The 15790-nt window shown below is 37.6% G+C and overlaps 1 protein-coding gene across 1 annotated transcript in view; it reads right to left on the bottom strand.

Annotated features, from left to right (window-relative positions):
- The window catches only part of DDX31 (DEAD-box helicase 31), a 2738529-nt gene that overhangs the window by 1441746 nt on the left and 1280993 nt on the right, over positions 1-15790 (bottom strand). The window contains exon 14 of the mRNA XM_044057921.1: positions 12395-12454. Within this exon, the coding sequence (XP_043913856.1) occupies positions 12395-12454 (60 nt within the window). The remainder of the gene's footprint in view (positions 1-12394; positions 12455-15790) is intronic.

Genomic DNA, 15790 nt, shown 5'->3' with positions numbered 1-15790 from the left:
GTACAATGTTATTGTTACCCATTACCTTCCATTCTTCTTTTAAGGCACAGTGATCACAATGGTACAATGTTATTGTTACCCATTACCTTCCATTCTTCTTTTAAGGCACAGTGATCACAGTGGTACAATGTTATTGTTACCCATTACCTTCCATTCTTCTTTTAAGGCACAGTGATCACAATGGTACAATGTTATTGTTACCCATTACCTTCCATTCTTCTTTTAAGGCACAGTGATCACAATGGTACAATGTTATTGTTACCCATTACCTTCCATTCTTCTTTTAAGGCACAGTGATCACAATGGTACAATGTTATTGTTACCCATTACCTTCCATTCTTCTTTTAAGGCACAGTGATCACAATGGTACAATGTTATTGTTACCCATTACCTTCCATTCTTCTTTTAAGGCACAGTGATCACAATGGTACAATGTTATTGTTACCCATTACCTTCCATTCTTCTTTTAAGGCACAGTGATCACAATGGTACAATGTTATTGTTACCCATTACCTTCCATTCTTCTTTTAAGGCACAGTGATCACAATGGTACAATGTTATTGTTACCCATTACCTTCCATTCTTCTTTTAAGGCACAGTGATCACAATGGTACAATGTTATTGTTACCCATTACCTTCCATTCTTCTTTTAAGGCACAGTGATCACAGTGGTACAATGTTATTGTTACCCATTACCTTCCATTCTTCTTTTAAGGCACAGTGATCACAATGGTACAATGTTATTGTTACCCATTACCTTCCATTCTTCTTTTAAGGCACAGTGATCACAATGGTACAATGTTATTGTTACCCATTACCTTCCATTCTTCTTTTAAGGCACAGTGATCACAATGGTACAATGTTATTGTTACCCATTACCTTCCATTCTTCTTTTAAGGCACAGTGATCACAGTGGTACAATGTTATTGTTACCCATTACCTTCCATTCTTCTTTTTAAGGCACAGTGATCACAGTGGTACAATGTTATTGTTACCCATTACCTTCCATTCTTCTTTTAAGGCACAGTGATCACAGTGGTACAATGTTATTGTTACCCATTACCTTCCATTCTTCTTTTAAGGCACAGTGATCACAATGGTACAATGTTATTGTTACCCATTACCTTCCATTCTTCTTTTAAGGCACAGTGATCACAGTGGTACAATGTTATTGTTACCCATTACCTTCCATTCTTCTTTTTAAGGCACAGTGATCACAATGGTACAATGTTATTGTTACCCATTACCTTCCATTCTTCTTTTAAGGCACAGTGATCACAGTGGTACAATGTTATTGTTACCCATTACCTTCCATTCTTCTTTTAAGGCACAGTGATCACAATGGTACAATGTTATTGTTACCCATTACCTTCCATTCTTCTTTTTAAGGCACAGTGATCACAGTGGTACAATGTTATTGTTACCCATTACCTTCCATTCTTCTTTTAAGGCACAGTGATCACAGTGGTACAATGTTATTGTTACCCATTACCTTCCATTCTTCTTTTAAGGCACAGTGATCACAATGGTACAATGTTATTGTTACCCATTACCTTCCATTCTTCTTTTAAGGCACAGTGATCACAGTGGTACAATGTTATTGTTACCCATTACCTTCCATTCTTCTTTTAAGGCACAGTGATCACAATGGTACAATGTTATTGTTACCCATTACCTTCCATTCTTCTTTTAAGGCACAGTGATCACAGTGGTACAATGTTATTGTTACCCATTACCTTCCATTCTTCTTTTAAGGCACAGTGATCACAATGGTACAATGTTATTGTTACCCATTACCTTCCATTCTTCTTTTAAGGCACAGTGATCACAATGGTACAATGTTATTGTTACCCATTACCTTCCATTCTTCTTTTAAGGCACAGTGATCACAATGGTACAATGTTATTGTTACCCATTACCTTCCATTCTTCTTTTAAGGCACAGTGATCACAATGGTACAATGTTATTGTTACCCATTACCTTCCATTCTTCTTTTAAGGCACAGTGATCACAGTGGTACAATGTTATTGTTACCCATTACCTTCCATTCTTCTTTTAAGGCACAGTGATCACAATGGTACAATGTTATTGTTACCCATTACCTTCCATTCTTCTTTTAAGGCACAGTGATCACAATGGTACAATGTTATTGTTACCCATTACCTTCCATTCTTCTTTTTAAGGCACAGTGATCACAATGGTACAATGTTATTGTTACCCATTACCTTCCATTCTTCTTTTAAGGTACAGTGATCACAATGGTACAATGTTATTGTTACCCATTACCTTCCATTCTTCTTTTAAGGCACAGTGATCACAATGGTACAATGTTATTGTTACCCATTACCTTCCATTCTTCTTTTAAGGCACAGTGATCACAATGGTACAATGTTATTGTTACCCATTACCTTCCATTCTTCTTTTAAGGCACAGTGATCACAATGGTACAATGTTATTGTTACCCATTACCTTCCATTCTTCTTTTAAGGCACAGTGATCACAATGGTACAATGTTATTGTTACCCATTACCTTCCATTCTTCTTTTAAGGCACAGTGATCACAATGGTACAATGTTATTGTTACCCATTACCTTCCATTCTTCTTTTAAGGCACAGTGATCACAATGGTACAATGTTATTGTTACCCATTACCTTCCATTCTTCTTTTAAGGCACAGTGATCACAATGGTACAATGTTATTGTTACCCATTACCTTCCATTCTTCTTTTAAGGCACAGTGATCACAGTGGTACAATGTTATTGTTACCCATTACCTTCCATTCTTCTTTTAAGGCACAGTGATCACAATGGTACAATGTTATTGTTACCCATTACCTTCCATTCTTCTTTTAAGGCACAGTGATCACAATGGTACAATGTTATTGTTACCCATTACCTTCCATTCTTCTTTTAAGGCACAGTGATCACAATGGTACAATGTTATTGTTACCCATTACCTTCCATTCTTCTTTTAAGGCACAGTGATCACAGTGGTACAATGTTATTGTTACCCATTACCTTCCATTCTTCTTTTAAGGCACAGTGATCACAATGGTACAATGTTATTGTTACCCATTACCTTCCATTCTTCTTTTAAGGCACAGTGATCACAATGGTACAATGTTATTGTTACCCATTACCTTCCATTCTTCTTTTAAGGCACAGTGATCACAGTGGTACAATGTTATTGTTACCCATTACCTTCCATTCTTCTTTTAAGGCACAGTGATCACAATGGTACAATGTTATTGTTACCCATTACCTTCCATTCTTCTTTTAAGGCACAGTGATCACAATGGTACAATGTTATTGTTACCCATTACCTTCCATTCTTCTTTTAAGGCACAGTGATCACAATGGTACAATGTTATTGTTACCCATTACCTTCCATTCTTCTTTTAAGGCACAGTGATCACAATGGTACAATGTTATTGTTACCCATTACCTTCCATTCTTCTTTTAAGGCACAGTGATCACAATGGTACAATGTTATTGTTACCCATTACCTTCCATTCTTCTTTTAAGGCACAGTGATCACAATGGTACAATGTTATTGTTACCCATTACCTTCCATTCTTCTTTTAAGGCACAGTGATCACAGTGGTACAATGTTATTGTTACCCATTACCTTCCATTCTTCTTTTAAGGCACAGTGATCACAATGGTACAATGTTATTGTTACCCATTACCTTCCATTCTTCTTTTAAGGCACAGTGATCACAATGGTACAATGTTATTGTTACCCATTACCTTCCATTCTTCTTTTAAGGCACAGTGATCACAATGGTACAATGTTATTGTTACCCATTACCTTCCATTCTTCTTTTAAGGCACAGTGATCACAATGGTACAATGTTATTGTTACCCATTACCTTCCATTCTTCTTTTAAGGCACAGTGATCACAATGGTACAATGTTATTGTTACCCATTACCTTCCATTCTTCTTTTAAGGCACAGTGATCACAGTGGTACAATGTTATTGTTACCCATTACCTTCCATTCTTCTTTTAAGGCACAGTGATCACAATGGTACAATGTTATTGTTACCCATTACCTTCCATTCTTCTTTTAAGGCACAGTGATCACAATGGTACAATGTTATTGTTACCCATTACCTTCCATTCTTCTTTTAAGGCACAGTGATCACAGTGGTACAATGTTATTGTTACCCATTACCTTCCATTCTTCTTTTAAGGCACAGTGATCACAGTGGTACAATGTTATTGTTACCCATTACCTTCCATTCTTCTTTTAAGGCACAGTGATCACAGTGGTACAATGTTATTGTTACCCATTACCTTCCATTCTTCTTTTAAGGCACAGTGATCACAATGGTACAATGTTATTGTTACCCATTACCTTCCATTCTTCTTTTAAGGTACAGTGATCACAATGGTACAATGTTATTGTTACCCATTACCTTCCATTCTTCTTTTAAGGTACAGTGATCACAATGGTACAATGTTATTGTTACCCATTACCTTCCATTCTTCTTTTAAGGCACAGTGATCACAGTGGTACAATGTTATTGTTACCCATTACCTTCCATTCTTCTTTTAAGGTACAGTGATCACAATGGTACAATGTTATTGTTACCCATTACCTTCCATTCTTCTTTTAAGGCACAGTGATCACAATGGTACAATGTTATTGTTACCCATTACCTTCCATTCTTCTTTTAAGGTACAGTGATCACAATGGTACAATGTTATTGTTACCCATTACCTTCCATTCTTCTTTTAAGGCACAGTGATCACAGTGGTACAATGTTATTGTTACCCATTACCTTCCATTCTTCTTTTAAGGTACAGTGCTCACAGTGGTACAATGTTATTGTTACCCATTACCTTCCATTCTTCTTTTAAAGCACAGTGATCACAGTGGTACAATGTTATTGTTACCCATTACCTTCCATTCTTCTTTTAAGGCACAGTGATCACAATGGTACAATGTTATTGTTACCCATTACCTTCCATTCTTCTTTTAAGGCACAGTGATCACAGTGGTACAATGTTATTGTTACCCATTACCTTCCATTCTTCTTTTAAGGCACAGTGATCACAATGGTACAATGTTATTGTTACCCATTACCTTCCATTCTTCTTTTAAGGTACAGTGATCACAATGGTACAATGTTATTGTTACCCATTACCTTCCATTCTTCTTTTAAGGTACAGTGATCACAGTGGTACAATGTTATTGTTACCCATTACCTTCCATTCTTCTTTTAAGGCACAGTGATCACAATGGTACAATGTTATTGTTACCCATTACCTTCCATTCTTCTTTTAAGGTACAGTGATCACAGTGGTACAATGTTATTGTTACCCATTACCTTCCATTCTTCTTTTAAGGCACAGTGATCACAGTGGTACAATGTTATTGTTACCCATTACCTTCCATTCTTCTTTTAAGGCACAGTGATCACAGTGGTACAATGTTATTGTTACCCATTACCTTCCATTCTTCTTTTAAGGCACAGTGATCACAATGGTACAATGTTATTGTTACCCATTACCTTCCATTCTTCTTTTAAGGCACAGTGATCACAGTGGTACAATGTTATTGTTACCCATTACCTTCCATTCTTCTTTTAAGGCACAGTGATCACAATGGTACAATGTTATTGTTACCCATTACCTTCCATTCTTCTTTTAAGGCACAGTGATCACAATGGTACAATGTTATTGTTACCCATTACCTTCCATTCTTCTTTTAAGGTACAGTGCTCACAGTGGTACAATGTTATTGTTACCCATTACCTTCCATTCTTCTTTTAAAGCACAGTGATCACAATGGTACAATGTTATTGTTACCCATTACCTTCCATTCTTCTTTTAAGGTACAGTGATCACAATGGTACAATGTTATTGTTACCCATTACCTTCCATTCTTCTTTTAAGGCACAGTGCTCACAGTGGTACAATGTTATTGTTACCCATTACCTTCCATTCTTCTTTTAAGGTACAGTGATCACAATGGTACAATGTTATTGTTACCCATTACCTTCCATTCTTCTTTTAAGGCACAGTGATCACAGTGGTACAATGTGATGAGCTAAAGTTCACAACACGATTGAAAGTACCAAAACCAGCAACTGTTAACTGAAGATGGAATGGTCAAGGCTGGCTTGATAAGGTATAACATACCCAAAGTGGTTCGACCCATCACCAAAGACCGTCTGCAATGACTGCTATGCAGTGACATTTTAACAACCATACCAGAAATGATGAGAACCAGAAGGCAGAAGGAGACCACATCCCCTTGCTCATTTACTCAAACATTTAACTGTACATCAACTACTATATTATGTCAAGAAATTAGACCTGGTAAAATGAGTAGTGATATTTTGCTTACAGACTGATAGCTCCAAAACCAGCAGCAAAGAGTACAGCAACATCCAGTTAATGGCTTATCAACTATGTGGAATCCAGTGCAAATTCTAATGGCTACAAGAAGACTATTTATTTTTTTATTTCATTTATTTGTCAACTGGGTAAACTCCAGAAGCATAAGCCTGTTTCAAGGGGAAGCCAGCAGCACTGTCTGGTAAAGTGACTTGTTCAAATTCACACAGCAGGCAACTAGAGACTGGAGTTATCGTTAAACTTGTACTGAGTACAATACTTGTACAACAGGCCAACAGACCTGTGGGAATTGCTGAACTGTAATGACTGCAATAAAAACTTCTACTATAGACTGGCATTAATGAAATTATTACATCAGATACAACAAGGATTCTGCCTGGCACACGATTTTCTATGGCCATTCATAATCCAAAGATAAGTCGTCTCTAAAAATGTCAATGCTAAAGATGTTTGGACTTCAGTGTATATGCCTAACAGTAGTTAGTGTTCCTTTTTTCCCCATGGCTGTTCATTTTTTAAACAAAGCTTTAGTTTCTTCACCATCCAGCTCATCATACATTGCTGTTTGTTCATGGATCAACTGTTTTATGTTGGAAAGGATGATACTACACAAGCCTTTCACGTCCAAGATCATCCTTGAGACAACAAACACGCATTTGAAACTGCTTCATATAGAAATCGAACACCTTTTACTTCAGCTCCTCATTATAAGTTCTTTTAGCAGGTCACTACAACTATAAAAAAGTGTTACTGTGGTGGCAGAATCTTCAGCAAAGGATTTCAGCACCCTGACAAAGTTGTGGAGACAAAATAAAGCTACTGTTTTTTAAGAACTTCAAAGAGCAGAAGTGCAATGATCCCTTAAGTGAACTTGCTGACTAAGCTAGGGGACCTGCACTTAGCGACTCCATAACTCAGTCAGGATCCTCCATACTCCAGGATGTGCGACATCACAAAGGAGAGTGGCAGACTATGAAATAAGATGAATTCCTTCGTTAACAAATAGTTCAGTTACAGAGTAAGGAGGGCTTACAGAATCACTGCCACCGGAAGAGCGTGTGAATGTCTGTCTTCCAGGAGGGAAAGTGCAGCAGACACGTGACCAGTTTTATGCAAAAGTGGTGTCACGCACTGCTCTGCTGTGAATTACCCATACTCTTCCTCTCAAGTCTACCTACTTACCCCAGTAACATTCTACCAATCCTGCACACCTACCCCAGTAACCTTCCTACAGCCAACAGTTATAAAGTTATTATACAATCTCTGGGAGTTTTGTACTGTAAATGGCACAAGTAGTAGAGTGTCTATAACATTGTGGTAGATTTATGCGATTTGACAATGATTAATCAGTGCAGCTATCTCAGAAACACAGAGCATTCATGCCACTTGCACAGCTGCTTAAACAATAACATGAAGTGCTCTTTAAAATATGTCACAAGCTTCACGCTTTACAAAAAAATGGAGGATCTGGCTAAAGTGAGTGAACTCTGCTTGTGAAGATGATCTGTGGTTCATACAGTCATCACAGAAAACTATGCCATTGATCTTTAAGTGGCAGACAGTACAAAATTATAGAAGGGGATCCCCCCAAAGTCAGGACCCAAAGGTGATAACAGTGTGCTGAATGGATGAGAGAGGTTGTTTTTGATTCCTTTGTTTTTTTCACTACACTCTCTTGCTTTAAGCATTGATTTTTACAGCATAGGATCATAGATTCATAAAAGGTTACTAGGTTAATGGCCCTAGAGCCCTTACAAGTCTAGCCATATTCATCCCGAGTTGCCGCAATTGTCCATGGTTAGGTGAGTGAAGTTTGCAGAGGTAAGGGTCTATGATAGTTAGCACCGACTTCTTCTGTCCAGATATATTGGCACCACCCAGGAGTGAATCGGCAGTCACCCACTCATAGATCTAGATTGCATTTGAAAAAGGTCAGGGAGGGGGCTCTGTTTCAAGTGAATTGGAAGCTTGTTCCAGGGAAGTGGCAGTCTTTGAGAGATGTATCTGTCTCTCCAGCATGACCTTTTCATGTCACAGGCTAGGTTAAGATCCTAAAGAAAGAAATGTCTTCCAGTTCAAAGACCTTTTCTGTCAATAAACTCTAAGACAAAGTCTTTCTTACTCCATTTTACTCCTTACAAGCCTGTTTGCCTTGTCAGTACTTACTCTATCTACCCTGGAAAGATGGACCACTGTCTGACTACTTAATGAGCCATCAGATGGTGATTGAGGGGCCCTGAAGATGGTGTATGTATGTATGTATGTGCGTGTGTATGTATATGTATATGTGTGTGTATATATATATATATATATATATATATATATATATATATATATATAGTTATTATGCTTAGGATGAGTCAGAGAGGTACAGAAAGAGAGATAGAGATGCAGGTGTCTTTCTCAGAAAGAGAAAGTGCTGTCAGAAGACATGTAAACAGGAGCCTACAGAGCATGATTCTGAGTATTGGAGACATTTGCCTCTCTGGTAAACAGAGGAAGTACTGGAGGGACAAACAGGCTGGGACTTGTAAGGAGTAAAATGGAAGACTTTGTCTCAGAGCTTATTTGACAGAAAAGGTCTTTGAATTGGAAGACATTCTTTTCTTTTAAGAGATATTTTGAGTTTACATGGGTTAATGAAACATAAATTCTTACATTTTATTTTCAGAGGAGTAGTTCACTTTAAAATTTCCACTTGAAATATAAAGCAAACTCTCCAATGGTTATAAATAACACATTGCTGGCTATTCAGTGGGAAACGTTGGATCTACTTGCATCAAATTAAACTATATTTTGATCCTTACATTGTCTGCAAGTGCACAGCTACTATCAGTTGACTTCTCACCTGAAAATAAGAGACTTTGTGCTTCATCAGGAATTGCTATTTTTTCCTCCTCCTAGAAAATTTTGAGTCTAGCAAAGGTGAACTCAGATTGCATTGTTAAATGAATTCTTAACTAAATGCTAAGCAGGGAGAGTGGCTTCACTTTTGCAACACCCAGACACACACAGAGAGAGAGAGAAAGAGTCAGAAGCAAAAGACAGTCAGAGAAGTGCATGCAAGTACAACTGTTAAACCAAGTTTATAAAAGTGTACAACATGTCAGGCAGCGGCAGGGTGACAATTACCATTAAGTGTTTTGCTAAAGTGATATGCAGTAACTAGAATTTTGTTTACCAACATATGCAGAGTGAAAGTACTAACCTGTTGGAAGAAATATTCTTTCAGTATGAAGAGAAATTACCAAGTCAAGTAGCAAACATGGCAAAACAGTGAAGAATTTCCAAACTGCAAGTAGTACGTACTGCATTTAAAAAGTAGAATTGAAATCAATGAACAGTAGAACACTGTGGTGTCAAATTGCTTATGAAATGGTGAAAAGCTGTGAAAACTGCTGAAGCATGGAAAAGGAGTGTGATTAAAAAATGAGACAGTAACGGTTATACGCAATGTTGGAAAGCCTTTGTGCCAACCTAACATCTACTGGCAGTGTAAGAGTTACTGTACTGACTTTTCTGACAAGTCATACAAATATGCACTTTGTATATTGGGTTGAACTGAGAAAAAATTTTTTTTTTTCTCAGTTACGAATCGGGCATTTCTGAATTGTGTGCACTGGGAAATGCTGACTACACAGCACATTTTAACAAAATTGTAAATGTAAAGATTAAGCAATGTGTAAAACACTGCTAAAGGTATTGATATGGTCCTTGTTAAACAGTTCAGAAGCACTAATGAAGCTGGTCTAGTGATGGGGAATTTCTGAAACAGTTCAAGGGCACTGCTGAAGAGCAATAACCCATATGAATTTCTGCACTGCTCTAGTTGCCCTGTGAAGTTCTGCTGGGGAAGTCTGTAGCCTATAAACAAACTATGTATTGGAAGGAAGGAACCCAAATGAATGACAACATGTAAAGTGAAAAAGACATTGAACTGTCAATGGCTTTATAATGTGCAGAAAGAAATCTTAACATACTGCTCAAATTTAGAGTACAGTATGTGGTAAAAGTGAAAAAGGAAACCAGACATCACAGACACACAAACACACACACACACACACTCTCAAAAAGCAGTCACATACAGACACTCACAAACCTAGTTACACACTATACTTGAATCAGTGTGTACACACAAACACGGACAAACAGCCACAAACTCCCATACACACATTCAATACTATTTAAGTGATCGGTGATCTACCCAGACTAAAGCAGTTCCACTACCCCTGTGACAACTCCCTTCACTGAATGGTAGAGCAGGGTGCCACGATTCAGCAGTGTACAATTACATATCTTCTACACTACTCTTTAGGTTAACTTGTGTAGTATAGAGTTGTACTACTATATGTGTATGTCAAATGAGCAGTACACCAGGCTTATGTGCCACATTAGCACATGCCCTTCAATCCAACACCCACATTTAAATCAGACACCTAAACCCTTGCTGCCCAGCTGTGCACATCTCTGTTTCTAGGCAACATGAGAGTTCTATGAATCAGACAAGCTTGTCTAGTACACAAGCTTCACATATTAGCCAATTTGTGTATTTGAATCCTGGTGTCTGATTGGCTGAATATGGACGATACCATATTTGTGTACACCAACACTGCATGAACTGATGAGGATGAATGCCAGCCGAATGTTTTTATGAATGGGGGTTTGTAAATAAATGAAGGTATACGGATGTACGTGGGGGGGGGGGCATCTTACCATAGCATGAAACTAATTATATCGGCGCCATTCCTGCAATGTGCAAAATCCATGGTTTTAGAAAGACCTCTTTTTGCTGTGAAAACCACAAGTGATAAATCTCTTCTTCTGTTTGAAACATACATCTGGTTCCTTAAAATTTACGTGACTATTGATTATAGAAAAAAAGCAAAAAAAATATTTAATATATATTTCGTTTCATATTTTTACAAGCAATGATTGGGACAGCTTCTATTAGAAAAGTTTTTTTTAGATTCTGGAAAGTCATTAAATAGCTATATAGTTCAAATTTAGTGAACTGATCTGACTGCATACTGGACCCATTGTGGGAAAAAAAAGATGACAAAAGCATTTTATATTCAGTTGTGATACCAGTGAAAACTATCATACCTTAGCAGTGCAGATAAATCAGATTTTAACACTGACTGGTGTACAATTAAAGAATAATGTATGAACAAGGCCTGTTCTTCCTCTACAATAGCAATGACACCAAAGAGTAAGTGCAGTTAAAACATTCAGATAATTATCCCAGCACCTGAAATGAAACTAAATTAAACACTTGTGGCTACAGTGCACCTCAAAACGACCTAAAAATGAAGAGTGTGAGAAAGCTGATGTGAAGGAGTTGAAAAGCAATACTCCCTTATTTCCCAGCAGCACTGTGGCTTTGAACCTGCACTGCTGAATCATTGTTAGACTACACTGTCTCAACTAATGTCATCCTCCATGCTTGCTGTTTTACTCCCCGATCGAGTGGCACAAGCTGTAAGCACTGCCAGGCAAAAGAGTATACATTCATTTAAGCTGCATCATGTCACCAAGTCTGTCAGATGCATGGGAGAGAGATGCATCATTATTTCATGAACTTTCTGAGGCACACCTTAGGTATTATGATGTACTGACATGCTGCGATGACTATGGACCAACAAGGCAATTATATATTTTTTCCTAATGCATTCCTTTATGTACATATCATATTAATCAGTGTGCTTCATACAAATCTGGAAACGTTATGACCTAATGAATTAAATACACACCTAAACCTGATAATTTCAATAACAACTTATGAGACAAAGCTACGTGTTACAAATTTGATAGTCCTTGCCAAAAAGGATTTCTACTGACTTGCATACTGTTCTTGGTAATGACAACATGGTGATTATTGTTGTTATGTTTTCAGTGTTTCAAAACTGCTATTTCACAACAGTGAAAATAAAGTTTAAATACCAAACTAAGATGTCTACTGTGTAATATGTGTACAGTTTCTCTCAGAGACCAGATGATGTCTGGATTATGTATAATTGTTACTCACTGTGCAGAGAAGGATGCCTTCCCGGGACTGGGAAAACTGCTGAAATACTTCCATCCTTTCCTAAGAATTACAAAATTCATAGTTGTCTTAGCACATTACAATATACAAACAGTGGATGAAAATGAATGTTTATATTAGAAAATACCTTTTCACAGATCTACCAAAAGCTTTACTTAAAGGAAACTGTTACTTATAACAAAGCAAACTTTTTGAAGCAGATACTGAACAAACATTTTAGTTTTACTAATATACATGAAGAAAAAAGCTACGAAAAACACCAAACACTTTTATTAAATGTGCACATGCTAATGTTTGCACTATGACTTTTAATATTTTAATCAATTAAAAGTTATAGGAAGACACTTGAGAATCAGATCTGTATACTGACATAGGGCTGGTGCAATGACAGAAAACACATGCTTGGGCTCATTTTATACCAATTAATTTGTCCATGGCAGAGTAAAGCAAGATCTATGTGGTTTGTTTCAGCAAGCACTGGAACACAACCTCCCAAAATACACCTGAACTACAGTACACTGATATTACATAGCATGATTCATGCCCACAGCAATCAAAAAAAACACAGTTTTTTCAAGTGTATCCCAATAATGAACTTTTCACAACATATGGGGCTTCTTTTATACCCCGAGATCACTTGATCTGCTGGCTTCTGTAAAAGTCATTGGTAATATGCATGTTTATTTTTTTCTACATTGATTGTTTTGCTGACAGCCTACTTTCCAGAATATATTTGCACATATGATACATAGTTAAAAAACATGCAGAAAAAACAGTTAATTTACAAAAAACGTTCCTGTCAATAAGTTATCACAAACATGCAGACAACACAGCCAGGCAAAAGTAGTACAGAATTAGCTGGTGACGCTTCAACCCAGTTACATCAGAAATAGAACAGTGAGCACATTTCCTTACCAGCCTGCTGGTACCAGTTTGCACAAAACCTGGCAGCTTGTTTTATGTCTGTAATAAAATACTGATAGATACAATGCTGTGAAGTATAAATGAACAATTCTAAAACGTATTCGTTTCAAAAGATGGAGATCTCTCTTCCGCTAATCAATCCCAAATAAAGCAAAATGGATAGTCTTATTTATAAACAAACGCTGGCACAGATCCCCCTCAGCACTGCCATATGGATCCACAATTTAGCTCCATTAATGCTCTTAATTTGAAGACATCATGTGTTAATTACATATTGGACACTAAGCAGTCAACATTTTCCCTTGGTACCAGCTACTTAGTTCTTTCTGTGGTTTAAACAGCTGGTCTAGGTAGGATCAGAACAGACAATTGTCGCTTATGTTCCTGAAGGGGGAGGGAGACCAAGGATTATTGAGACAATAATGACAGCGGCAAAGGGCAATGCACCCAGTGACAGATTCTGTACATGATCTCACTTAGTTTTAATAAGCAACTGTTTGTCACAAAAGGAGAGACTACAGCTACAGATTGTATTATCACATAACCAATTACTATGGGAAAAACTAGTCAAGCTAAGGGCTGCTTGTATAAAGAACAAAAACTGAATTGTTACATGTCAGATTAGTGACAAGTTGTATTCTGCACACTGCAACGTTTTTTCTGGTGGTCTAAAAACATTAGCTGTTTTTTTACTTCTATTATGTCACAGCTCTGCTGTTTGCTGTAACCCTCAAAACAACACACCACATACATACATTAAGCCTTATAAAGGAAACTAACTCAGGATTCAGCACTACTAACACTTCATGGCCCAGACCTAAATCCAATAGAAAATCTGTGGGTTGACCTGAAGAGGGCTGTGCACAAGAGATGCCCTCGCAATCTGACAGATTTGGAGCACTTCTGCAGGAAAGAGTGGACAAATATTACCAAGTCAAGATGTGCCATCCTGATAAGACTCCTACCCAAGAAGACTGAATGTTGTAATTAAATCAAAAGGTGCTTCAACAAAGTATTAGTTTAAGGGTGTGCACACTTAAGCAACCAGCTTATTGTACGTTTTTTATTTTTTTATATTTTTTCCCCTAACAGATTTGTTTTTCAATTGAGTCGTACAGGTTATAGGTCACATTAAAGGTGGGAAAAGTTTTGAAATGATTTATTGCGGTCTCATTTTTATATCACAAAAACCTGGCATTTTAACAGGGGTGTGTACACTTTTTATATCCACTGTGTGGATCTACTGCAGTTGAGCGAACTTCCAAAACTCTGAAGACCATATGGCCGAGAACATATGTTCGGAGTTTTGAAAGTTTGAAATCAAAATAAAAAAAAAAGAAACAAAACACTTTTACTTTCTTTTCTCGGGGGGGGGGGGAGCACCCCCTGCTACTTAAATATACCAACTCCGAGATCGCACTACAGTGAGGAAAACGGCAAATTCCAAGTTCCGTGCTGTATGGTGATCCCAATACAAACTGTTCAGAGTTTCAAAACATCAGACATGTGGTCTCGGCCACATGGTCTGATAGGGATATATATATATATATATATATATATATATATATATATATATATATATATATATATATATCAATATGCACAGATATACACAACACATATAAATCTGGTGAACTTTTTTGAAAATGTGAAAAGGGCCACTAATGAGGGCAAATCTGTACACACAGCATACCTTGACTTGGCAAAGGCTTTCGACACAATCCCACAATCAGGCATTATCGATAAACTTAGCAAACTGAATGTAAACCCCTTCGTTGTAAGATAGGTTGCCAACTGTCTCACAAACTGGACTCACACTATCAAAGTGAGTGGCTCCACATCAACCAGCAGACCTGTTAACAGCATGGTGCCACAGGGGTCAGTGTTGGGCCCCCTACTGTTTGGTAAATACTTCCCAGAACTTCAGTTCAAAACTAAGGGGTTGTGGCTGACCAAGTTTGGAGATGATTGCAAACTAAGTGCAATCAATGAATCCCCAAATGATGTCAGTATACTCCAGGAGGGTTTCATCCAGACTAATGGCTGGTGCATTAGTCACAGTCTCAAACTGAATGCAAAGAAATGCATCATCATTCCCTTCGGCAGAAACAATATCCCCTCACACTATCAAATCAACAACAATGCCCCAAGTACCCACAAAGTGGTAAAGGACCTGGGATCACAAGCTGACTGCAACCTTAACTTCAACCACCATGTGTCTACTGTAGAAAGGAAGGCTTTCTACATAACACACTTGATTAGTAAAGGTATTACCGCGACAGCAAAACAGGTTCTAACCCCCCAATACCCGGCACTAATCTGGCCCATAATTGAGTATAAAGCCCCATTCGGTATGTACCGTGCAAAGTACCCGCAGCAACTGGATAGACCTCAAAGGTTTCTAACAAAGATAATCAAGGGGCTCCAGCACACGCCTTACACAGACTGACTAAT

Source organism: Protopterus annectens, chromosome 16.part0 (assembly GCF_019279795.1).
Source record: "Protopterus annectens isolate FY-2018-M chromosome 16.part0, PAN1.0, whole genome shotgun sequence".
NCBI lineage: Eukaryota > Metazoa > Chordata > Ceratodontiformes > Protopteridae > Protopterus > Protopterus annectens.
Note: the sequence above shows the minus strand (reverse complement) of the source record. Positions and strands in the feature narration are given on the sequence as shown.